The 23,308-nt window shown below is 58.6% G+C and overlaps 1 protein-coding gene across 6 annotated transcripts in view; it reads right to left on the bottom strand.

Moving 5' to 3' along the window:
* TNS1 (tensin 1) overlaps positions 1-23,308 on the bottom strand; it is a gene marked incomplete at its 5' end in the record, with an annotated part of 63,077 nt that overhangs the window by 13,426 nt on the left and 26,343 nt on the right. For 2 of the 6 annotated variants that reach the window (XM_080620559.1, XM_080620561.1), the window contains 12 exons: positions 125-253; positions 2,646-2,784; positions 3,040-3,218; positions 7,057-7,137; positions 9,468-11,165; positions 19,616-19,777; positions 20,309-20,374; positions 20,699-20,828; positions 20,965-21,040; positions 22,239-22,299; positions 22,886-22,998; positions 23,123-23,206. In XM_080620559.1, the coding sequence (XP_080476685.1) occupies positions 125-253; positions 2,646-2,784; positions 3,040-3,218; positions 7,057-7,137; positions 9,468-11,165; positions 19,616-19,777; positions 20,309-20,374; positions 20,699-20,828; positions 20,965-21,040; positions 22,239-22,299; positions 22,886-22,998; positions 23,123-23,206 (2,918 nt within the window). Of the gene's footprint in view, positions 1-124; positions 254-2,645; positions 2,785-3,039; positions 3,245-7,052; positions 7,138-9,467; positions 11,166-19,615; positions 19,778-20,308; positions 20,375-20,698; positions 20,829-20,964; positions 21,041-22,238; positions 22,300-22,885; positions 22,999-23,122; positions 23,207-23,308 lie in introns of all 6 variants that reach the window. The other 4 variants (XM_080620558.1, XM_080620560.1, XM_080620562.1 and 1 more) reach the window with 4 other exon arrangements.

The following is a 23,308-nucleotide window of genomic DNA, read 5'->3' as shown; positions in this document are numbered from 1 at the left end:
TCACACCAGAGTCCCCAGAGGAGGTGACAAAGACCCCAGGGCCATCTGGCCCCAAAAGGGAGTGCAGAAATGCCTTCTCCAGCCAAGAGACCTTTCCATGGGTATCCTCACAGATACCCCACACCCTCAAACCACATGCAGCCCCCCTGCCCACACTCACCTCCCACCGGATGCAGCAAGATCTCGGCCGGGTTGTGGGGTTTCAGCCCAAGTGCTGAGAGTGGGGTCTTGGCCAGGCCGGGGGGAGAGCGCACTGTCAGCACAGAGAACACAAGAGCATTAGTAGGGGGGAGGGAGGTAAGGCTTCAGAAAGGCTGAAGCTGCCCAAGGGTTCAGATCCACCCACCACCTGCAATGGGGGATTGCTGGGATTGCTGTCCTTGCATAAAGCAATGCCCCAGAAAAGGACATGGATCTCTCTCTCTACTTAGGAGAGGGCACAGGGCAGGAGGTGCCTGAGAACAAGCAGCCTGTCATTATCGCAGGGCGGGCAGGATAGAGAAAGGGGGCAATTCCCACCAGGGCAGGCCCAGACCCCATCTCCTAGCACCGTCCCCGTAAGGAATGGTCCCACCATGTATAAAGGCAAAAAGCCTCTTTCACTGCCCCTATGCAAGCAGCCATTCTCCCACCCCTTAAACCCACCCCCGCTTATCCCCACATCTGGCTGAGCTGGGATAAGGCTGTCCCAGAGCAGCTCACTACCCCCACAAAAGGGACAGCAGGACTGCCACTCCCCCATCCCCCCCCAATTCAGAACAGCTCAATGGGCAGGTGAGGATGTTCACACGGAGCATGTTCCCTGAGAGGTGGCAATGAACACACGAGGTCTGTGCCCCTGTGCCCATACATACATACATACCAGGAGGAGCTGCATATGTATGTATGGCTATGGTATGGATGCACTGTCAGTGCGGGGCAGCAGGGTTTCACGGGGCAGGGCCTACCTACCTCCCCCACCAAATGTGACTCCTCTCCGCTCCTTACCCCATCTCCCCAGTGCTGCATGTCCCCACACCAGTGGAGACACCAGGTCTCATCTCCAGCTAGAGGGCACATCCCTCCTGCAGCATTTGAACATCCCTGACCAACAGCACAGGCATAGTGCCTGCAACGAGGCCAGGAGGCAATGGGTGGTGGGAGCTCCAGAGGAAAGCCAGACCCAGCCCAGGTCCCCTCAGCAGCCTGGAGCTGGAGCAGCAGAGCAGCCAAGTCCCTGGGAAACCAGACAGCAGCACCTTCCCCAGGGGGTGTCCCACTTCCCCACATCTGGTCAGCCACAAGCCTTGATGTCAGCTCGCGCCTCGGTTGTCTGAAGAGTAGCGGGGTCCTCTCAAGGACAGGAATTGTCCTGGGACCATCATCTCCCCACAAATGGGAATCACTTCTGTATCCCCCCAGCAGCACTTTGGCAAAGCCTGCAAGCTGCAGCTTCAAACTTCCCAGGCCTCCCCAGCTGGCATTGGATAAGAAGCACTGCCTCTGGGCCACGTCCCCAGCCAGGCTGTTCCTCTCACTTCTGCTAGTGAATCATCCCCCAGAACAAGCCACTGTCCCACTGCCAAGGAGCTGCTGCCCCAGGGCCAAGCTCTCTGTCCCCTGGAACAACAGGGCCATTTCCAAGCTGCCAAGCGCCTCGGGGATGCTCCCACACTCCTGTCACTGCATCCCATGAGACCAGGCTCAAACGTCAGTGGGTTGCACGGGAGGAAGGAACAGCAGCAGCACAGGACAAAACAGCCTTGAGCTCCACAGGCTGAGCTATGGGAGGCACGATGGCCCCATTACGACCTTACGACCAGTACGTGGCATCAGAGGGGGCTGCACCCAGTCCCAGCCTTACAGCATCCCTCAGCTTTCAGCCCACAAAAACGGGGGGGGGGGGGGAGGGGGGGGGCAGCACTGCTGCCTTTTTGATGAGTTTCCCAGTTGCCCGGCTGCTCTGTTGCACTGGTCTAACCCAAGTCCTGCTGTGCTGACTTGAGGCTGCTCATCAGGGTTCATCACTTGAGCCGGTCACACAAACCCAATCCACACAAACCCACCACAGCTGTGCAGTCAGGGTTAGTCAGAAAGCAAGCATGCTGTGCCAGAGGCAGAGACAAGCTGCATGCAGAGAGCTGGCATCTCCCAGAGATTTCCCCCTCCTGCCCTTGGAACAGCGAGCAAGAAGTAGCACGGCATGTGAGGGTCTGCCTGAGCTCCTTCCTGGTCTCCAGTCCTGCCCGCCTCCCTCCCAGCTGCCTGCTACTGGAGCCTCCCTGCCTCTCTCACCATGCCAGTAGGAAAGATGGGGAGGTTCAGGATCAGGATGGGGTGAAAGGATGCTGTCTTTCAGATCCTGCCTCTCTCCTTATCCCACCTTGGGATCCCATCCAAGAAATGCCCCAGTGAGTAGAGGGTAGAAAAAAGCTGAAAAGAGAGCACCAAGCATGGGATGCTGATGGCAGTGGGATGCGGATGGCAGTGGGATGCGGATGGCAGTGGGATGCGGATGGCAGTGTGGAGTGGTGGGATGCAGAGGAGAGGAGTGATAAATGTGGTGGTGGGTGTCTGGACCCAGAGCTGTTTGACCCTTGGTGAATTTCTGGCTTGCCGAGAGCCACCCACCGAGCCCAAATGCCTCCCGGAGCCGCAGCACTTACAAGGATCAGAGCAAGGGGTTTGTGGTGAGACAGGGAAGGCTGGGGTGGGGGGAGAAATCTCACCACCGCTGGAGGGTGGGCTGGTGGGGGAGGCACCCTCCATCTCTTCAAAAGCTTCTTTGTAGCTGTGGAGGTGAGGCTGGAGAGAGCAGGAGAAAGGGTCAGTCCCGTAGCTATGATGGGCACAAACCTCCAGGAAACCCCGGGGAGGGAGCAGAGGAGGCAAGGGGAAGGTTTCCACTTCCTCCCTGCTAGCCACCACCACAAAAAGCAACACTGACCCCCAACCCTCCAGGATGCTGCAGATGCTAATCAAGGTTTCTCCCTCCCTGGAGGCATCTGCCCCCGCCATCAGCCACCCCACCACCGCAGCATGCCCTCCACCCCAGCACACCTCTTTGGGCCTCCCTCCAGGGTTGGCCGCGATGGTGCTGACCACCTCAGGCGAGAGGACGGTGGGGCTGCGGGGCGAGCTGGGCTCTGGGGAACTCTTCTCATAGTGGCTGTCGCTGGGGGTCCGCTTGTGGGCAGGGACCACACTCTCCTCCGGGGGCTTCTCCTGGGACTGTACCCCTGCAGGACAAGCACAGGGCAGGAGACTGGTGAGGAGCTGCTGGCTGAGATGGGTACCAGCAGGAGATGCTCTGGGGCTTCCCTGAGAGGTTTCCCCTGGGCTGTGTGCCCTTACCCAGCAGAGATGACAGCTTCAGCACTCACCTGCATCTAACCCCTGGACCATCACAGCCAGTTTTGAGCTGAGGCAGATACACCATACAGTGGTGGCCCAGCACCAAACAATAAGGCAAGGCAGGGTTATGGCTTGTGGCTGAATCACTACACTAGCCCTCCCAAGCATCATGAGACTTGGGCTCAGAGACAACCCCCAGCAGTGGGTGCGAAGGGCATGAGCATCCTGTGAGCAACAGAGGCAGCCCAGCCACAGAGCTGGGGAGGATCAGGATCTCTCAACAGCATCACTGGCAGACGAACAAATCCTTCAGCACCAGGGCAGGCACGTTCAGCTGCATTGCTGCTCCATACCCACATGCGGCTTCAACCACAGCAGGGAAAACACCTGATTTTGTGAGTCCTCAAGGCAGAGGGAGCACTGGGTCAGGAGGAAAGACCCCAACAGAGTGATGGTGCAGGGAAACTCAACAAATCGCTGCTGATCTATTACCAGCACAAAGTCTTCCTAAAAAGGGAGATCAAAATCTCTTCTCCATCTCCTTCTAGACCTCCTTCCCAGACCCCAGCACCAAGAGCCACCAGTGCCCATAGCCTGGTGGGGAGGGAAGAAAGGAATGAGTAAGTCATTGCAGGAAAATGGATTTCTTCAGGCTGTCAGGGTCTAATACATCCCACTGGTGATCCCCATGGGCTGGGATAAAGCCCAGAATTGGGGACAAAAGCGGCACAGGGCAGGGGGGCATGGGGAGTTGGGATAAGGGGTGCAACCCCAACTTTCCCAACACCCAGCAGGGCACTGAAACACACTCTCCACCCCATCTCGCCTAATGAAGAGGTTAATTAGGGCTCATGGACGATGGTGCTGGGTTCGGTGCAGGGGAACTGTGCAGAACATCACAGGCACAGCAGGAGCCCACTTCTCCCTGGGACCCTCCTAGCAGAGGGGTGATCCCTGGTGTCAGCCCCATCAGCAGAAAGACAGCACTTTCCACTCCACCTTTCCCACGGAGCCAGGGAGCACTCACTCTCCCCTTGGCCAGCACATTGGGAAAAAAAAAGAGAAAAAGGGATTAAAAAAAAAAGAGAGAGGCCAGCATCATGCTCCAGGAAATGCACTTTTCAAACACCAACTCCTTTCCCACGGGCTGGTGGAGGAAAACCAGCCATCAGCTGCTTCCCCTCGCTCCCTGGCGGGACCCATGCCTCGCACCCGCTGACCTCCCCTCTTCACCACCCCGCTCCAGCACCCTTCACTGAGGCTCTGCCGGCCCCAGGGAAAAGGCTTGGAGCGGGTGAAGGGCTGGGAGCAGGACGGAGAGGGAGATGTCCTGGGTGCATTTCTAAATAACCAGCCCAGTGAACAGCGGCAACAATAAACCCGTGGCTCTGCAGGGAGAGGCGGCCAGGCTGCGAGGCAGGGGACCAGAGCCAAAGGGGCCGGCTCCAGCCGCGGAGGCGGCCTGGAAAATTCCACTAAGAGCAGCTTTGAAACACAACTCCCGATCCCTTCTGCAGGTGTTGGCGGGCGCAGGGGATGGACAATAAAAAAGCCAGTGGAGGGGACGGAGATGGAGAGGGTCCCTGGGAAGCCACCCTGCAGGCATGGACAGCATCACACAGGGCCGCCCTGTATCTTTTGCCCTGATCTTTGCTTTAAGGCAATGAAGCCCAGAGTTGCAAGCATATGGAAGAGCAAAATGTTTGGGAAAATAAAGCAAACTCTCATTTTCTTTTTGTCCTTCCACATTGTGCACTGTGGGGTATCCTGCACACTGCAGGAGAATCACCAGAAGCACCCCTTGGCCCATCCCAAAGTGAGCTGCAGGGACCAAGCACTGCAGAGAGGCAGGGTCTGACTCCTCAAGTCATGCACGCCTGCCTTGTTTTGCATTTTGCATTTGGGAAGCACAAACAGCAGCTTGTCGGAGCCCAGCTTTCAGTGCATATCACACATCTGCAGTGTGAGACCCCCTGCTCCATCCCTGGGGCAGCATGTCACCCAGCTGCAGTGGGCTTCATGTGGCCCATTGCTATACCCAGGAGCCCACCAGGTTTTGGCTGCTCCACTCCCCAGACATGGAAAGCAACCAGGGCTGAAGGGAGGGGAGGGAGGAGAGGAGGAAAAAAAGAGACTCATTGTTCGGAAGCAGAGAGTAGGAAATTTCATGGGCCGCCCAGAGCAAAGCCTGGAGGAAACCCAGGCTCTAAGCATGGCTCCCCCAGCCCCCCAGGTAATTTATGGGCTGGAAATTACGCTTGGAAAACCAACTCTCCTTCCCCCTGCTCAGTGTGCCCCCTCAGCAGAGGTACAGCCTCTCTTAGCCATGGTACCGCCACCAGCTCCCCAAGGATGCCCTGCCTGGCTGTGGAGGAGGGGTTGTTTGCCATCACAAAGAAGGAACAACAGCCTTCACTCCACTCCTTATCCTCACCTCCTCTGGCACTTCCACCCCTTCTGCTGCCCATTTAGCTCTGTAACCTGGCAGCAACCCTCCCCCAGAAAGGTCCTGCCCTTGGACTCAGCACAGCTCTAGGGCTGGGGAAGGGCAGGAGCACAATAGCAGGAGAGGAGGAAACAGGAGAGTAGTTTTGTGGCTGGGGAGCCAGATTTCTGGGCAAAATCAAGAGGCAGCTGCTTTTTGGACAAGATGCTGGAGCTACTACCATGCAAGAGCTGGGTGATACCCCCACGGTGCAGAAGAGAGGGCAAACCAGCATCCCATGGCCCTTGGGATGCGGCACCCAGCACTTGAAGCCAGACAGGGACACATGATGCCCAGGGAAACGAGATGTAACAATTTGCTCCCTGCCTGTGTGAAGAACAGCAGTAGACATTGCCCTGTACCTCCCTCTGTTGCCTTGTACCATTCTATACCAGAGCCCAACTCGACCCATCCCACTGGGCACAGACACATTTACTGCCCTACGCTTACCCACCCTGCTCACCACAAACAGGCATGACAAAATACCTTACCCTGTCCTGAGGGCTGGGAGGGCTCAAACCTCTTTGGTCCTCCTGGGGAGAAACCCAAGGTGCCAGTGGGGAGAGAAAGGTCACCCAGAAAGCTGGTGACACCCCAGCCCACCCTTTGCCAACAGTCCCTCTCTATCCCCCTCCTTCTGCTCACCTTGGGAAGAGTAGGTGCAAACCAAGCACCCAGTGAGTCCCAAACAACCACCACTCAGGGCAGACTCATCTGCAAGGAGCAAAAGTCCTGGGGCCTGTGGAGCTGTAACCCAGCCCTTGCCACAATGAGGGGTGAGCTGCAGCCAGGACAAAGCACAGCAGGGCTGGAGCCAGGGTCTGCATCTGCCCCAGGAGTGGAACCCCACCAGAGAGCAATGCCAGGTTTGGATGAGATGCAAACACAAGTGTTTGGGCAGGGGAGGCTGTACCCAGGGCCAGAGGCTTCCCCATCACTGGGAAGGCTGAGGGGGACCCTGAGCATCCCTCTGCTGAGAAAAGGAATCACTCCTGGAGACTGATATAATCCTAACCCTAACCAACCCTAACCCTAGTTAGATCTGGGGAATGGTCTCCCAAACCTCCCTCCATCACACATCCATGCAACACACGGAGCACTCAGCATGCAGGGATGCGGAGGGAGAAAGGAGAAAGAAGAGAAAGGAAGGATGAGAAGGAAGAATGGAGAACAGGGAAAAAGAAGGGTGGATAGGAAAGGTTCAGGGACAAAGAAGGAGGGAAGAGGAATGAACAAACCAGAGAAGGACCGTTGCTTGTTCAGAGGAGGACGGGGGACTTTGGTGCTCTTGTTGAGGTTCCTGAGCCTGGCGTTGTACTCTACCAGTGTACCAGGACATGGAGTGCAAGTAGGTGGGAGGTCACAGAGGACAGACACAGTCACCCATGGGGAGAAGGAGGGGGCAGACAGGACAAATGTCACAAGATACAATAGGGACACAGAGAGAGAGAAAACAAGAAAAAATATTAGTTGGGCTCCAACACATGAGCCTGGTGTCGCCTGGTGTCCAAGGGAGCTCAGACCCTGCTTGGAGCTGCTTTCCCATCATCTAAATCACCTGGCTCCAGCCACCACCACTCAAACCCACATGGGAAATCAATGGTGGCTCCCAACCACACACAGCCTTGTGTTGTGCGACGCCACAAATGCCATCACCATCCCCTTGGGGATGGCACCATGCCCAAGCCCCTCCATCATGGGACAAGAAAGGATGACACCAAATGGCCCTCTTGGAGATGAGGGGACTCGAAGGACAGCAGGACCAGCTCCTCTCTGCGGGAAGGCACTGGGGACACAAGCACTGCTCTGTCCCATCTCTTCCCCTCCATCACCAGCAGAGATGGGAATGGGAGCGCTGCCCCGCCAGGCACACAGGAGGTGCGAGGTGCTCCTCGTTGCTGTGCCAGCACACGCAGGCAATTTATAGCAGCAGAGAATGTAAACAAACCCCTCCATACCCCACCATCCCATGGTCTGTCCCCTCCCAGTCTGGCCTCAGGACATGTTGTTCCTGCCGGAGGTCAGCCCGCCCGCCCTGTCCCAGCTCCAGAGGGGACAGGTGGCTGCAAGCTGGGGACAGTACCCAGGACGCCTCTCCTCTCCGGGAACACAGCAACTGCAGGGGTTGAGTGACCCCAGCCCAGCCCTGAGGACCTGACCCTAGGGCTGGGGGGGGATTTTTTGACAGACACCATCTAACACCTATTTCCCACCCATTTCAGATGTGCTCCTCCTCTCCTGGGGATCCTCCTCTTTTCCACCCATTTTCTCCCCCTCCGTATTTGGGGGAGGAATCTGCTCCTTGTAATATTCAGTCCAAACAATATAGCGTGATTTCGGCATCTGTGTGTCCTCTGGTTTATGTAAAACCTCCGCACAGGCCCTGGGACCCTCTGTGGATCTGGCCTGGATCGCTGAGGTCAGGTTCAGATGGATGCAAACTTCCCCTAACACCTCTGCAACCTTCCCTGTTCCCCTCCCCATGGCTGGCACCCCTCCTGCCCCCCACCTCAGTGCCGCAGTGACTCAGCCCCATGCCTGGGAGGCTGGCGCTGTTGGATTTTTCCAGCCAAGGCTCTTCCCCCTCCTTCTAATGCCAGGCGAGTTTCTGGACTGAGCACAGAGCTGAAAGGGACTGAGCTGCCAAGCCCCAGCATCACGAGCTGGCCCCCAGCCTGTCCACAGCCCCAGACCTTCCTGAATGTCACTCCAGAATTCAACAGCTTGCAGCTGAAGCAGCAGGGAAGAAGGGCACGGAGCTGCCACAAGGTCCTCTGTGTCCCCAAAGCCCCTGAGACAGAGCTGTGGGAGGAAATCGAAGGACGTGGTTTTGCCTCCGCAGCACGGAGCAAATGCCTTCATCCAGCCACGATGCTAACGCTCGGCACTGCACTCAGCCAAGCACTGCACCAAACCCTGCTGGCAGGGCTCGGAAATGCCTTTCCAGCCCCTGACCACCGCCCCAAGGCCAAGCCCAGCTTCAAACCACCCTGGGCCAAGCTGGCTGGGCCACTGGGGCAGAAATGCTGCTGCCAGCCCACAGCCTGGCCCCCACTCCAGCAACATCCTGGCTGCTCAGGGAGGAGGGCCATGCACCCAACCCACCAATCCACAGGGAAAGCCGGGGCTGAAATTGGGCAGGAACCCAGCTATGTTAAACACAAGGCACGTGCTCTGCTGGGACCTCACACCAGAGCACACTGTAGGCAGGGTGTCCATCCTGTCCAAAGTGCGGTCCAGGCAGGACACCCTCAGCCATAACTGAAAACATCTTCCCAAACTCGGCTGTATTCTCCTCAAAAGAAAAAATTTCCCTCAAGACCCAGCAAGTGGCCAAGCCGCAGGGGACAGATCAGCCTGTACCCCAAGGGTGAGGATGGGGAGCCCAACCACCACAGCCACCCCCTCTCCCCACCCCTGGGCGATGCTGCTGCAGATGGCAAGTTGCAAGTGGGGGGGTCTCGGCAAAGGAGAGCAGCATAGGCTGCCCCCCTTGCAGTGGATCACTCAGTCCAAAGCCCAGATCAAGCATGAACAAGGAGTCACCACATCTCCCATCCCAGCTCCACCGTGCATGCCACCCCCAAGGGTTCCGGCTTCTCCGGACCCGCAGTCACCCCTGTCCCCCCAAGGAATCAAAGCATCCTACCTGCCACCCTGTGGGCCACCAGGCCCTCGAGATTCAAGGGTTCTTCTCCCGACCTCGACAGGTCTTCATAGCTTTCTGGTCCCTTGAGGGGCATCTGGGTTTGTGCTGGGACGGTGGGGGAAGGTGGGGAGGAGACGAGTTGCTGCTGAGACCCCACAGGGCTGTAGGAAGTGCTGAGTGGGAGGATACCCATGGGTGATCCAGCTGGGGCATGGCTGTAGCTCCTCAGCTCCGGCACCGGTGCCGGCTGGTAGTTGTAGGGTGAATAAGTCTCCCGGTACTCATGCACCCCATAGTCCAACTCCCCTGGAGAATAGGCTTTAACCCCAGGCTCGGGCATCACAGGGCTCACAGAGGTGCCGAAGGACCTCGGCTGGGCCACCTGCAGAGCTGGCCGGGCATAGAGACCGGCACCAGGCTGTGTCAGATGGGAGGAGCGCAGGGGTCCCACCGGCTTGTCCTGGCAGGAGGCAGCAGGCACACTCTGAGACTTGTGGACAGCAGGTGCGAGGTCCAGCATGAGGACATCGAGGGCTTCGATGGACTGCTCAATCTCCCGGCGGGAGGGCGCCCGTGGGAACTCGGGCATGCTGTGGCTGTGTGGGGGCACCAGCTGCAGTGGGCTGGGCTGGGGGCTGCAGCTGGACACGCTGGGGCTGTGGCTCTCCATGCCACCCTCCTGCAGCCGGGAAGGTGGCTGGCTCCCTCCTTGCTGCTGCCAGGAATTCAAGCCCCTCTGCACGGCTTCCCGGCTGCTGGTGCTGCGAGCCGGGGCCTGGGGCAGCGCTGGGGCCGTGTCGTACTTGAGCGTGTCCACCGTCGGGAAGGATCGGGAGCGATAAGTGCCAGGCGGGTCGTAGCTGTACAGGTAGGGCTGGGATCCAGGCAGCAGATGGGGCTGGTGCCAGCCCGGGGCATGGGATCCCTGTGGGCGCTGTGGGTAGCCAGCCAGGTGCTCCTGAGCGGATGCTGAGGACCGCAAGGGGGGCAGCGGGTCACGGATGTGGTGGCCCATGAGGGCGTTCTGGTTGTTGTAGGAGCAGCCACCATTGGAGAGCGGCTCACTATCATACAGCCCATCTTTCAGCAGCTTCTCAGCCCCATTGCAGCTTGTGGGGCCATTGGGTAGGGAGGAGAGGCTGCCCACCCGGGGTGCCTCTTGGTAGCCAGCCTCACTGGCAGTGGTGGTGCCATCCAAGGAGGAAAGAGTGCCCAGGCTGCCCACACTGTGCCCATCCTGGTTGGGTAGCTCATCATCCAAGATATCTGTCTCCCGCTCAGCCACCAGTGTCGCAGCATTCCCGTTGACATGCACCTGAGCTGGCACCACATGGCGACCTGGCATGGTGGGCAGGCGCACCGGTATGGGGCCAGGCACGTGGTTGTGCATGGGCAGTGCACTCTCCAAGCCGAAACCAACAAGGAGACGATCCAGCTCCCGCTTCTCCTCAGGGCTCAGCAGCGCCTGGCTGCTGGGCGCTGCGGGCACCCCTGGCTCATCGGTCCGGTCGGTCTTGGTGGAAGCGGTGGAGTTGCCCGAATCACTGCTCACCGAGAGGGTGTGCTCGACGTGGTTGGGCGCTGCCGAGAGCAGGAGGCGGGCAGCATTGACGGCACCAGTGCTGCCGTGCAGGGAATCTTTCTTCTTCACTTTAGCGTAGAGGCTCCCGTCCAGGGGCCCTTGCGTGTGCCCAACCTCTGCAAGGGGAGAAATGAACACGAGACCCCGGATCAATTCCTGGCTCTCTGCACGGAGCTAATGGGTCCCATTAGCCGGTCGTTTCGATCTCTTCCGTGCTGCTGAACGCTTAATGATGAGCATCACCGTCTCCTCGGTACCCTCCGCAATCTCATGGGCACCATCATGCACAGACACCGGAGCCAGACCCCCCCATCCCCATGCCCCCATTCTGCATGCTGTCCTGCCCTGCCCTGCAAGCACCACCTGCCCTGCTGGGATTCACCGAATATCATGGTTCTAGGCATCATGCCTAGCAAATCCTCTCCATGGCTGGAGAGGGCCAGGGCTGCCCACACAGTCTGCCATCACTGTTCCACAGGGCTCAGCTGGCTCCAAAGGGCCACACAGCACTGGGGAGGTGAACACGGAGGGTGCGGGACATGCAGGGCTGTAGGAGGAAGGGTGGAGGAGGTCAGGATCTGTCCTCGCAGCTCCGTGTGTCTCCAGCTGGATGGTGTACTCAACCCACAGGTGAAGGACACATGAACCACAGACCCACGTTCCCTCTCCCTGCCCGCTCTCCTCCCAGATGATGCATGGATCCAGCCAGCTGCCCATCCTTGACATTTTCTTCCTTGGCTACAGACAGGCTCCCACCCTTTCTGTCTTTTCCTTTCCCTCTCTCAGGACGAGTGGATCTGTCCCAGACCTTTCCTCAAGCTGAAGACTGCCCCAAAGCTCCTACACAGGCAGTGCCTTTGCCCAGCCCTGAACAGGAAGCATCTGTTCTCTGAGCACCTCAGCACTGTGATTCAAGACCAGTGCGATCAGCCGGCTCCACTCTCCAGCCCCAAAAGGCGGGGGGGGCAACCAGGCCACGGCAGCATCACCACCAGCAACGCTACACCCGAGGTCTATGCTCCCCAACTCCCACCACCCACAGCAGCCCCCAACACCACAAGCAGCTGCACCCTCTAAACCTTTCCAGATGGGGCAGCCAGATTCTGGGGGCACAGAGGGACCCCAGCCACTGAGATAGCAAAGATAGCAATGGGGGCAGCCCGCAAGCTGCGTCCCCCCCACCAGAGCGTGCACGGCACCAGCCCGGCTGCAGACTCTTGTTTTTCCAGCTCCCTGCCGAGGTTTCCTGGAAGGTCCCGCGAGCAGCGTTAAACACTTTCTTTTGGAGGAAAAAATGACTCTTCCCTGGCAGGGGGCCAGGCAGCTGACTCAGGAACAGAAGATGGCCCTAACACGATAGTGTGAAATCAGAGCGCTCCTATCTGCAAGCAAAACACTTCCGAAAGCCAGCCCCAAGCCGGGATGGCTTAACCAATCCCACAGCACTGCACCCACATCCTGGCAGCTCCTGCACCACCAACTGGAAAGCAGAGCAGGGCAAAAACACCCAGCATGAGTCCTCCCAAGTCAGGGCCCCTCCTTGCTGCTGATTTCCACTCCCAAATCCCTGCCAACAGCATCTCAAGGAGGCAGCCAACCCCCAGAGTTGTCCCTCTTGGCTTGAAGATACCCCAGGACCATGCTGCAAGGTCCTTTCTGGGCACTCAGTGTGGGAAAAGATGAGGTTTCCACAGGTGAGGTTCCACAGTTTCTCCCAGAGACTCAGAGCTCCTTCATGCAGTCAATCTAGCCAGAAACCAGCAGCATTTGACTCCGCGACATCTATCATACTGAGGAAAAAGGGAAGAGAAGGACAAAATCCCTTCCCATGGAGAGAGAAAGGAAAAAGCAGCATGTTCAGAGGCAGTGACAATGCTGGAGAGGCTGAGACATCACTGGGAGCCAGGTAAAAGGCCTAGCCTTCCTGTGTGATGGCAGCAATGGGTGCTGGCCAGTCCAAGGAAACAAGGCAGGAGCCAGGCTGGGGGCTGGGATAAATAGGGCAGGGGAATAGAAAGGAAAAGGGAATAAATAAATATAAATGAAAGCACGTGGCATCAAGGGAGAAAATAGATGGGAAAGGCTTCAATTAGACTGGGCTAGGCACCACCCATGACTGGGAGAAATGTCTCAAAGTGGGGTCAGGATGGGGTGCAAAGTGGTTCACAGCAGCACCAAAAAGCCCTGAGAGCCCCGTCCCACCTTCCCTGGACCCTCCAGCACCACAGGGACATGGGGGTCTGGTGGCACCACCCCAAGAGCGGTGCTAGAGTAGCAAGAAGATGAAGGGGCCATCACACCCCTACCATCAGCCAAGCCCTTGTCCCACAGCTACTCTGCTCCACATCGATTGCCCACTCTGTCCTCAGCCCCACGCACACCATGGTCTCTGTTCCCTGCCATTCCCCACCACTCCCAAGCCCCCTCCACCAACCCTGGGCCACGCTATCACTCGTATGACCATCTATTGCTTGTCACCTGACAAGCTGAATAAAATTCCCCAAAAACAACCAAGGGAAGGGGGAACAGGCTGCCTTAGCCAAAGCAGCCATCCCCAAAGCAGCAGCTCCCAGATCCCTGTTTGTCTGCAGCTCCCAGCAAGGTCAGATGCCATCCCTGAAGGTCAGAGCAGCTCCAGCCTGGCAATCTGTGCCATCCCAGTGTGGGCTGTGTTTGCCCATGCACAGCTCAGCCCTGGACACACAGCTCTGCTCCGGCTGTAAGGAGGTGGCTGGAGGAAGCACTGAGCCCAGTCTGGTCCTACCCCTGCTGCCAAGCTCGCTGCCCTGGCAGGCCAATGCTCTGCCCTCTCCCTCCCCAGCACCCTGCAGCTATGATCAGGAGAAAAACTGGTCCAGGGCACACATGACAACAGAAATGGAGGGTCAGCTGGCATCCCCAAAATCCCAGCCGTCTGCCTCATGCCTAGTGGGGTGCACCATACAGCATCATGCACCAGCACAAATGCCCTGTACAGTGCAGAGGATAAGGCTGAGGCATCACTCTGTCTCCCCTGGTCCCAACAGCATCCCACCTTCTGCCTCCACTGCCCACCACTCAGACCCTGGCCTCAGGGCATCTCTGGAGCATCAGCTGGCAGGGAAGATCCTAGGGTTCCAGGATCCTTTGTAGAATGAAGGATGCAAGCAGAGTCCTATGGGGAAGAGCTCAACCCCCTCAGCTCTGGTTTCATCCAGTGCCCAATTATGATTGCAAGAAGTAACCCCAGCCTCTGAGCTGTGTGTCATCTGGACCATGAATCCCCCACCCACCCCCAGACCCTTCTCCCATCCCATCCAGCTCAAAGAAAAGCAAAGTCAGGACTTACCAAAGGGGACAGGGAAGAAAAGATCCCAGGCGAAGAGAAGGAGCGGGCAGCAGAATCGCTTTCCTTTGCCCCTTCCAGCACCAGAGCCTTCCAGGGGCACCTGGCGCAGTAGCAGCTCCAGTGGCGTCCACAGCCGGCCCCGTATGTCCGTCCAGGACAGGAGCCGACAGCCCAGAGCTGGCTTTGGCTGTCGTTTGTCCCTTTGGCTTTGCTTTCCCTCTTGCAGAGGAAGCTACTCCCTTCCCAGCGCCGTGTCCCGCGGGGCCAGCAAGAGGGGCACCCTGATGGCAGCAGAGTGCCCAAGGGGCTCAGATATGGGGTACCCCGAGGACACGGGGCACCCCCAGGACACGGGATGCCAGAGGGGAGGATGGAGGAGAGGAAGGCGGCAGAGGCAGGAGATGGGCTGGAGGTGAGGAGGTGCGGTTGTGCTCCCCTCTGCCCAGACCACACAGGGATGAGCGGGAGGGGAAGGGGAGAGGCACTGGGGAAGGGAAGAAGCACTGGGGAAGGCGATGGGGCCGCCCAAGCCTCAGCCCCAGCCCAGCTAAACCCCAGCGAAGTGCAGGGAGGGCGAGAGCCACGGAGGGAGGACAGCCAGACAGACAGCTCCTGGTTATGAATATTAACTACTTCCTCCACAGGCAGGGCTGTGCCACGTTAACTGTTTCCTATGCAGGACGGACAGACAGACAGAGAGCTGGACAGCCTAACCACCCCGCACCGGGTGTGGAGCATCACCCTCGATGGACAACCCACCTTCACAACCCCCTTTCCCTGCCCCACCAGTGGCACAGCACATGGACACACCATCACTGGTTTTAGGATGGCATGTGCCACCTTGTCCCGTGGCAGGAAGCACAGCGCAGATCCTGTCCACCCAGGAGCCGTCTGCAACCACACTGCTCCATCCCAGGCAAAATCCATGCTGGAATGGTGCTGACCATTTGCTGGTCCAGGTGACAGCCAGCCTACCCGGTGTTCGGGACCCTGCTTGAACCCATGCTTATGCTTTCACTCCTCAATTGATCCAACACGCTCAGCAAAACGTGAGGCTCCCTCCACTCTAATCCTTCAAATCATGTTTCCCACACCCCGCTGAATGACAGCAGGGCATGAGAGCACTGTTTCCACCCAGCCCCTGACTCACAGCCCTATTTGCTCCCAGAGAGCGGCACACACCAAGTCAGTGTCCTCCCAAAACCTCCGAGGTTTGCTTGCTTCTCTGCCTTTTTAGGTTCTGCCCTGGTTGTGCAGTGGGAGGGCAGGTCAAGAGCTCCCCACTGTCCCCACTGGCACAGCACCAGCCCCATGCACACACTCCCGTGCACGTATTGACTTCAAGAATGGGTTAAAGGGGAAGGAGAAGGGGCTCAGCTTCCACCAGCCTATCCCTCTCTCCCTGCATCCCAGCCCTGCCTGGTTCCCAGTCCTAGCGGGACCGAACCCTATCACACCTCTGCCCCACATCACCACCCCAAATACCAGGTCAGAGGACAGCCCTTCTGCTGCCACAGTGGGAGCAGCCACGCTCCAGCCGGAATGTCCAGCCAAACCCGTGGAGGCTCCAGCTTTTCTCCCATGGGGAATAACCAGAAGCAAGGAGGAGACACTCCCTGTGGATCCCCATCCAGCCCAGCTGGTCCCTGCTGTCCCCCTAAATGCCCCTCCCGCCAAGCCCTTACCTTGCCGCAGCCGGAGCAGAGAGCGGCAGAGAGGGGCGGGATGGGGAAGGGGAAGCGGATTCCTTCAGCTTTAGTCAGCTGGCGAAGGCGAGAGCAGAGCCAGGGCTCCCCTCCCCACCGAGCCCGGCCAGAGGACGGATCCAGCCGCGGGGGGAGAGCGGCAGCCCGCCGGCAGCTCCAGCGATGGATTTAACAGCTCCAGCCTGGCCCGTTTGGCTCCCGCCTCTGCACAACCTGGCTCGCCCTCCTGTGCAGCCTCAGCCCCAGAGAAGTGGAACAGGATTTGACTCCACTGTGGAAATGTACCCCATGGGGTGCCCACCCTGCTGGGGGACCGGTGGATGACAGCGACCACATCTCAGGACTTGCTGCCCCAAGGAAAGGTGCAGGATCGGCAACCAGCTCAGTATTGGGGTCTCTGGGACCCTTGGCCTTTGCACACGGGGTTCAGGCTCTGCTGTGACCTCCCATCCCCGGAGGGGTGGGATGCTCATCCCACTCCCCACTCCGCCAGCCCAGCCCTGAGCTGCAGGGGAGCCGTGCCAGAATCATGACTCAGGTGGGGATTTAGCAAGTCTCCTGCAGATGTTGGATTTGGCCAGGCCATGGCCACCCCCTTTCCAGCCCCAGTAAAAAGGGTGAGCGGGCAGGGATAGACCGTGGTGGGGACCGGGATGGTACAGAGGTGAACAGGGGGATGCTGCGTGCAGCACGAGCAGCCAGGGTGGGTCCAAGGGCCAGTCGTTACAGGGAGCTGCTCAGCTGGGGTCATGCACTCAGCCCTTTCGCATTGTCTCAACCACCCCAGTGTGGTGTCCTGGTGTCCCCCCACCACAGTCACACATACAGACCCTGGGGACAACCCCTCCACCAGCTCTGTGCCAGCTCCAGCATCCTTCTCTTCATCAGCATAGGTTTTCCCAGCAAATTCAAACCATGCCATAGATGATCCTCATCCAGACTTGCACATCTGCCACTGCAGGACCCCAAAAATTTCTCTGCGGTGATCCTCCAACCAGTCACAAAACTAGCAGTGCCGTGTCCAGACACAGGTGGTCTCCTGCCTCTCCGGAGCCAGCCTGCCCCCCAGGGAGAGCTACCTTGGTGCTGGCAAAGCATCCAGAACCATCCACCCTCAATAAAGGATGTCTGAACCCCAAAGACAGCCAAAGGAAGAAGTGCCCCACAAGCACCCTTCAGCGTACAAACACACTCTCAGCCAACCAATACCTATGGTTCAGCGGCAGGAACCCAGCACCAACCCCAAAGCCCCTTCAAGGAGGAGGTGGAAGAGAAGAAGAAGGATGAGGAGGAAGAAGAGGGAAGGCTGGCAGAGCCGCCTACCTCCTCTGTGCTGCACGGAGATGGATGATGGGCAGTGGGACAGTGCGGTGGGGATATCCCAGTGCACCCCACTGTCACTGAGGACCACAGGGCAGCCCAAGCACAGCCAGCAGCAGGGACCCTGCCTGGGTCACGCAGAAGGATGAACTCACTGAGGAGGGCAGCTTGTGCCATAGTTGGGGGGGTTGCAGAGCAGCCCCTGCCTGCTGAACCTAGCTGGGTCCCCTCGGCCAGAGGGTGAGATGTGGGGGTTCAGATCCCACTCTCATGCCCCCTGCCCTGGGCGAGCTTGGTCAGCCAGCAACCCTGCTACAACTCAGTTTCCCCTTCTCCAAGCCCCCATAGATAAGCACAGCAGAGGGAAGGGGAACACCAGGACAGGCACCACCCCAAACATCTCTCCAGCTTCAGGGTTCTTTCATGTCATCCCACTCTGCCAGGCACCCCCCAGCCCATATGGGTGGCCTACATTAAGAACAAGCTGCCAGAGAAAGGGCATCCACCTCCTCTGAGAGTGGCTGTGTCCGGCGGAGACGCGGCACTGGGAGGACCCACCGTTTGGCAGGCGATGCCGATCCCGATCCCGTCGGCCTGGGGTGCGGCACCGGTCTGCGGGGAGCCTTCACCAAGCGCCGGGGACAGGCAGTGGCGGGGACGAGGAGCAGCGGCTGATTCCACCCCAGCGCGGGTCCCGGTGCCAGCCTCACCCCCCCCTCTGCTCCCGGCCGCCGCTCGCTCACGCCTGGTGGTGCCAAAAATGTGGCGTGCAATTCCCTGACCAAATAAGGTGAGAACAACCATAAACAGGGACCCCCCTCGCGCAGCTGGGCACCGGGTCCCCGTGCTGGCCCAGAGAAGAGGAAAGGTGCTGAAACAGAGGGAGGAAGATGGCAGTCCCCCTGCAAGCCCACGCTGGCTCTCCTCACCACTGCTCGAGGTGCCACATGGGACGGCTGGGGTGACCCCCTACAGATGCGTTGTCTCACTGCTGCCTGTGCTGGCACAGGTCAGAGGGCAGCCTCCTGCCTGCAGCTTCACCCTCCAGCTGTCCTGGCTCATTCCCAAACAGGGGCACAGTGTTTTCAAATCCAAGGTGTCCTCATTCCCCATAGCCACCCTCCCCATGGGTATCGGCATATGGAGGGACCTCTGCAGCTCAAACACTTACTGAGGTCCCAGAGAGGGAATGGAGAGGAGCCCTGGGGTTCCTCTGCAGCCCTGTGAGGGGCTGGGAGTGCAGCAGCTCTGCCCTGGGGATGTGAAGGTAACCACATGCACCAAGGCTCAGGGCAGGGGCAGAGCCACAGTCTGAGCTCATGGTGGGGACACACATCCCTTCCCCTCGGGGCCAGACCCACAGCTCCGCAGCTCCCCACTGCATAGCTGAGCCCGTGTATCACGAGTTGCCTGTTTACTGCCCTGTGCCAAGGCACTGCCCGTGCCAGCTCCATGCAGCCAGACCCATGTCTCCACCATAGGCAGAGGCTTGCTTGCCAGCCCCACTGTCCCCAGCAAGTCCAGCCGCCTACAGCTCCCATTCGGAGCAGCTGGTGACCTTCAGGGACAATGGGGGGCCACAGCTGTCCCCGCTCCAGGGATGCCTATTTGGACCAGGCCAGGAAACTTCAGGCATCTGCTTGGCCACAGGTGGCCTCGCCGCCAGGACAGGGGCCCACCACCCACCACATGCAAGTACTGCCTGTTCCTGTCAAGCAGGCAAGGGTGGCCTTCGTGCTGCATCCCAAGTGGGTGCTCAAGGAGCTTTTACCAGCTCCAAGCAATGGTGCAGAGCCTCCAGGGCCACTGAGGCCTCCTCATCTCACCCAGAGGAAACTGAAGTATAGCTACATCCCGCCATGCTTGCGCCATGAGGAGGGAGCTTAGAGCCCTACCAGGCCCCCCATTAGGTCCCGCTCCTGACAGACTTAGGGTTTGGGTCTCCAAAGTCCTGGGGCATCAAGTAGGGCTGAAGCCTGCTCTGTGCAAACAGGGCTTTGAGAGCAAAACTGCTGAAACAAAAACAAGCCTGAGGTCCCTGGCACCACGGCAGGGGGAATGTCCAGGAGATCCTCCTCTCCCACCTCAGGGCCACGCTCTGCCCAGCAGTGGCCGCCTGCCCCAGCTCTGCTGCCCACCAACATCCCTTGCCCTGGGGTAGGGGGATTCCCGTGGGGACACTTTGGTCACCAACTGCCTGTGGAGCCCTGACCTTTCTCCAGATGCTTGCCAGGCAGGGGTGGCTCAGCCCAGGTGCCCTCTGTGCTCTCCTCGCGCTGGACGTTGAAGTTCTCGTAGGAGTCCCACCGGATGAGTGGGTCGGACGTGTTGTAGTCCACGGAAACGCTGGGCCCATTCTCCAAGTGCTCCATGCCTGGGAAGAAGCAGAATGGTCAGCCGAGGTGATGATGGAACCATCACAGGTGGGACAAGGAGAGATGATACAGCAAGAGAAAAAGCACAGAAGCCATAGGGCAAGGTAGGAGCGTCACACAGAGAGATCGATGAGGATGGGATTTACATGAAGACCCACAAACAAGGTGTACAAGGCTGGCTGGGGCTTTTGAGATTGCCTAGGGACAGGCATACAGACTGGTAGCGAGTGTGCCTGGCTCTGGACTTTTGGGGTAGAGGCCCTCTGCTCCCAAGCACACTCTCCTTCTCTCCTGAGCCAGCAAATATTGCAGAGACCAACTTCATGGGGAAGAGAGTAGAGGGCAATACGGCACCAATGGGTGCTTCTAGATCAGCGTCACTGCCTGCACCTCTCATCCCACTCTGGTGACAAATGGACTTCAAATGGGGCAGGGGTAGGTTGCAAGGGAGGCAGCAGGGGACAGAGCTGGTGAGTGGGAAAGGAGCCAGCATCCAGCTCCAAACCCCTCTGACGGTGAGGCAGCCATACCTTGGATCTTCTCAGGGCCATAGGAGAACACGAACTCCACCTTCCCATACTCAGGGAAACGGTCATCTGGGAAGGAAAGAGCAAAGGGGCCGTCTCTATCTATCCCTCCAATGGCACCCAGACAGCCACCCCAAATACGCCTCAAGGCCAGTAGCAGGTAGTGGATATCCCATCACAGGGCAGCACATGTCAGCCCCCAAGTCAACCCCAAGGCAGCCCCTCTGTATCGGCAATAGAGGGAGTGACACTGCCACCAGTCCCCAAGCAGCACCCACACCCTGTGGACGGAGAGTGCCCTGCTCCATCAGGGGTGGATGCCCACATGTCCCCACGATGGGAGCAGCGTCAGAGGGGTGGGAGGAGGGAGTGAGGAGGTATTGGGGTGGTTACCTCTGAAGGCCTCGTCCAGGTCCTCCTTGCCAAAGACAACATCGAGGTCGTGCACGGCGCACGTGTGGAACTGCACGCGGAAAATCACGTCCCGGGTCGGGCTGCGGAACTTCTTGTGGTAACACTTCAGCTGCAGAGGGCAGTGGGGATGAGCCATCGAGATGAGCTTCAGGGCTGGGCAAGGAGAAACCGGGGGATCCCAAGACACAAGGGCCACCCGTCCTCCAGCTGCTCCCCATATGGGGGGCTGACCCAAAGCTCCTTACCAAGATATCACCCTTGAGGAGCAAGCCAGGCTCGATGGTGATGCAGATGCCCGTCTGGCTATCTCCTTGCACGTTGCTGCAGTGAAGGACAGCCCAAGGATGAGAGCTGCAGTGCAGAGCCCCCACCCAGGGCTCCCAGCACCACCTCAACCAGCCCCTTACACCCAAACACAGCCAGGAAAGTTGCAAAGCACAGAGCTAGCTGTTTCAGTGATAGAGGAGGGTCCTATCCTCCATCCCAAAGGGTCACCCATTCCCAGAGGGAGGAAGACAGGAAGGGGAAACTGAGGCACCGCCCAATGAAGGTGTTAAGGATGCTGGGTGTGAGGGTTTGACCAGGGTCCGAGTGCTGGCGCTGGGATACCAGCCATCCACACGGCTTCCACGGGTCAAGCAGGGCACAGGACGTGGAGGGAGGGCTCTCAGGGAAGGCTCTCCTCCCTGACTCAGTTTCCCTGCCAGAAGCCTCTCCATTCCAGGGGCACCAAGGGACTGCCTCTGGGTGGTGGCGTCAGCAGCGGGGGATGAGGGAAGAAGAGAGTTGGATTTCACAGGCAAGATAAACCTGGAGTTTATTACCGGCGTCCCATAAACAGTCTATTAAAAGCTGAAAGGCAAGGCTGGGATGGCAGTAAATCTCAGCTAACGGAGACGCCAGGCTGCAAGGAAGGGAGATCCTGGTTCAGGGGGAGGAGATGGGAACACCCCAAGATGAGGAGGACCAGGATCCCGGTATCCCAGGCTGGAATGTGGCCCCAGGAGAGCATCTGGGTGGCTGGAGAAACTGGCTCCTGCTTTGCCTTCTCCCAGGAACAGCATTTAAAAATGGTGTCAGGGTAAACTGTGGGGAGGTTAAAGTAGGGGGAAACTCTTTTCTGGGGAAAAGAAAGAGGTGCTCTAGGACTAATTCAGGCAGGAGGAGCGGCTATTTGACACATAGCAGAGAAACGCCTCCGTCTCCCAGAGGAGTGTCCCCATCCCTGTCCCTGCTCCCTAGGGGACATCCAGCCCCAGGCTCCGCGCAGCTCCAGGCTCCCTCTGCTGATACGCAGAGTCACTACAGCCCTCCCGGCAGTATGGCCCAGTGTAGTCAGTTACCGCCTCCAAGGAAAAGGAAGACCCTTTTGGGTTTTTTCAGTTCCCTAGACCCCAAATAGACTTAAACAGGGCACCAGACTGCTAGGGACTTGGCCTTGACCCTCTCCATCTTCCCCTGCTTGCCAAGCCCCCACGCTGGGGAGGAAGGAAAAGCCCCATGGTGAGGAGATAGTTACTAGATCCCCGAGGTGTAGACGGGCTGCATGGCCTGGTAGATTTTCAGGAAGGGCCGACAACCTGGAAGACATCAAGGCGGGGAGAGAAGGCAGGCTGCTGTTAGCCGGCAGGGTGCAGGGGCCCGAGCAGGGATTAGTCACAGGGCAGAAATCCAAACAGAGAGGGAGCCAAGGCAAACAGCCACTCCCCAACCCGGCTGACCAGCACATGGCCATGGCCAACATCTGGGATGGGCAGAAAGGGATGCTTCAGATAGGGTGGGAAATGGGGAAAGCCCCTATAGCCCGGTTTGAGTATTGTAGGACTGAGGGGAAGTGCTGGTACTCAGAAGAGGTCCCACACTCAGAGACCATCATGCACTTCCATTCTTAGCCCCAACCTGGTGCCATCCTCCCAAAAAACATTTTAAAAGCTTTGTCACCCCACAGCACAGGTTAGTGACCAGCATAGGCTGGGCACCCCCTGTGGGCATTTCTGTGGGAAGAAGGTAGCACCCTGCCAATAGGAGCAAACAGGCCCTGAGAGGGAATGGGAAATTAAAATTGCCAAGGAGATTGTGGAAAATATCCCCCATGGAGAGCCAGGCAGTGTGGGGTGATGGTATGTGCATGGGATCTGGGCTGGGGGGAGGCATGGGGACACCTACCACCTTTGGACTCAAAGTTGGGGATGCCGTGCATGATGACATGGTGGAGGAAGAGGGGCTTGTTGTTCATCTTGATGCTGCCAGAGAGGAGCCCGCTGAAGTAATGGATGTACCTGGAGGACGGACAAGCACCTCAGGGGCAGGACCCACAGCGGAGCACTCCCCTTGGTCCCCCTGCATCCAACCACCCCAGCCATGGGAGCAAAACCCAGCCTGCAAATGCACACCAGGACCCACCTCTTCTGGGATGGCTGTCCCACAGGCACTATCTTGTCCTCATAGAAGCGCTTCATGGCAAATCTGTCCAGAGCCTGGTTGGCACTGGGGAAGAGAAAGAGTAGATTAGATTGAAGGAGAACATCAGCACCAGCACCCAGCACCACAGGGATGGAGGCTGGCAGAGGGCCCCACGGCCACCCTGGG

This window comes from Psittacula echo, assembly GCF_963264785.1.
Source record: "Psittacula echo genome assembly, chromosome: 6".
Taxonomy (NCBI): Eukaryota; Metazoa; Chordata; class Aves; order Psittaciformes; family Psittacidae; genus Psittacula; species Psittacula echo.
The sequence above is the reverse complement of the archived record's forward strand: the minus strand, read 5'-3'. Positions and strand labels throughout refer to the sequence as shown.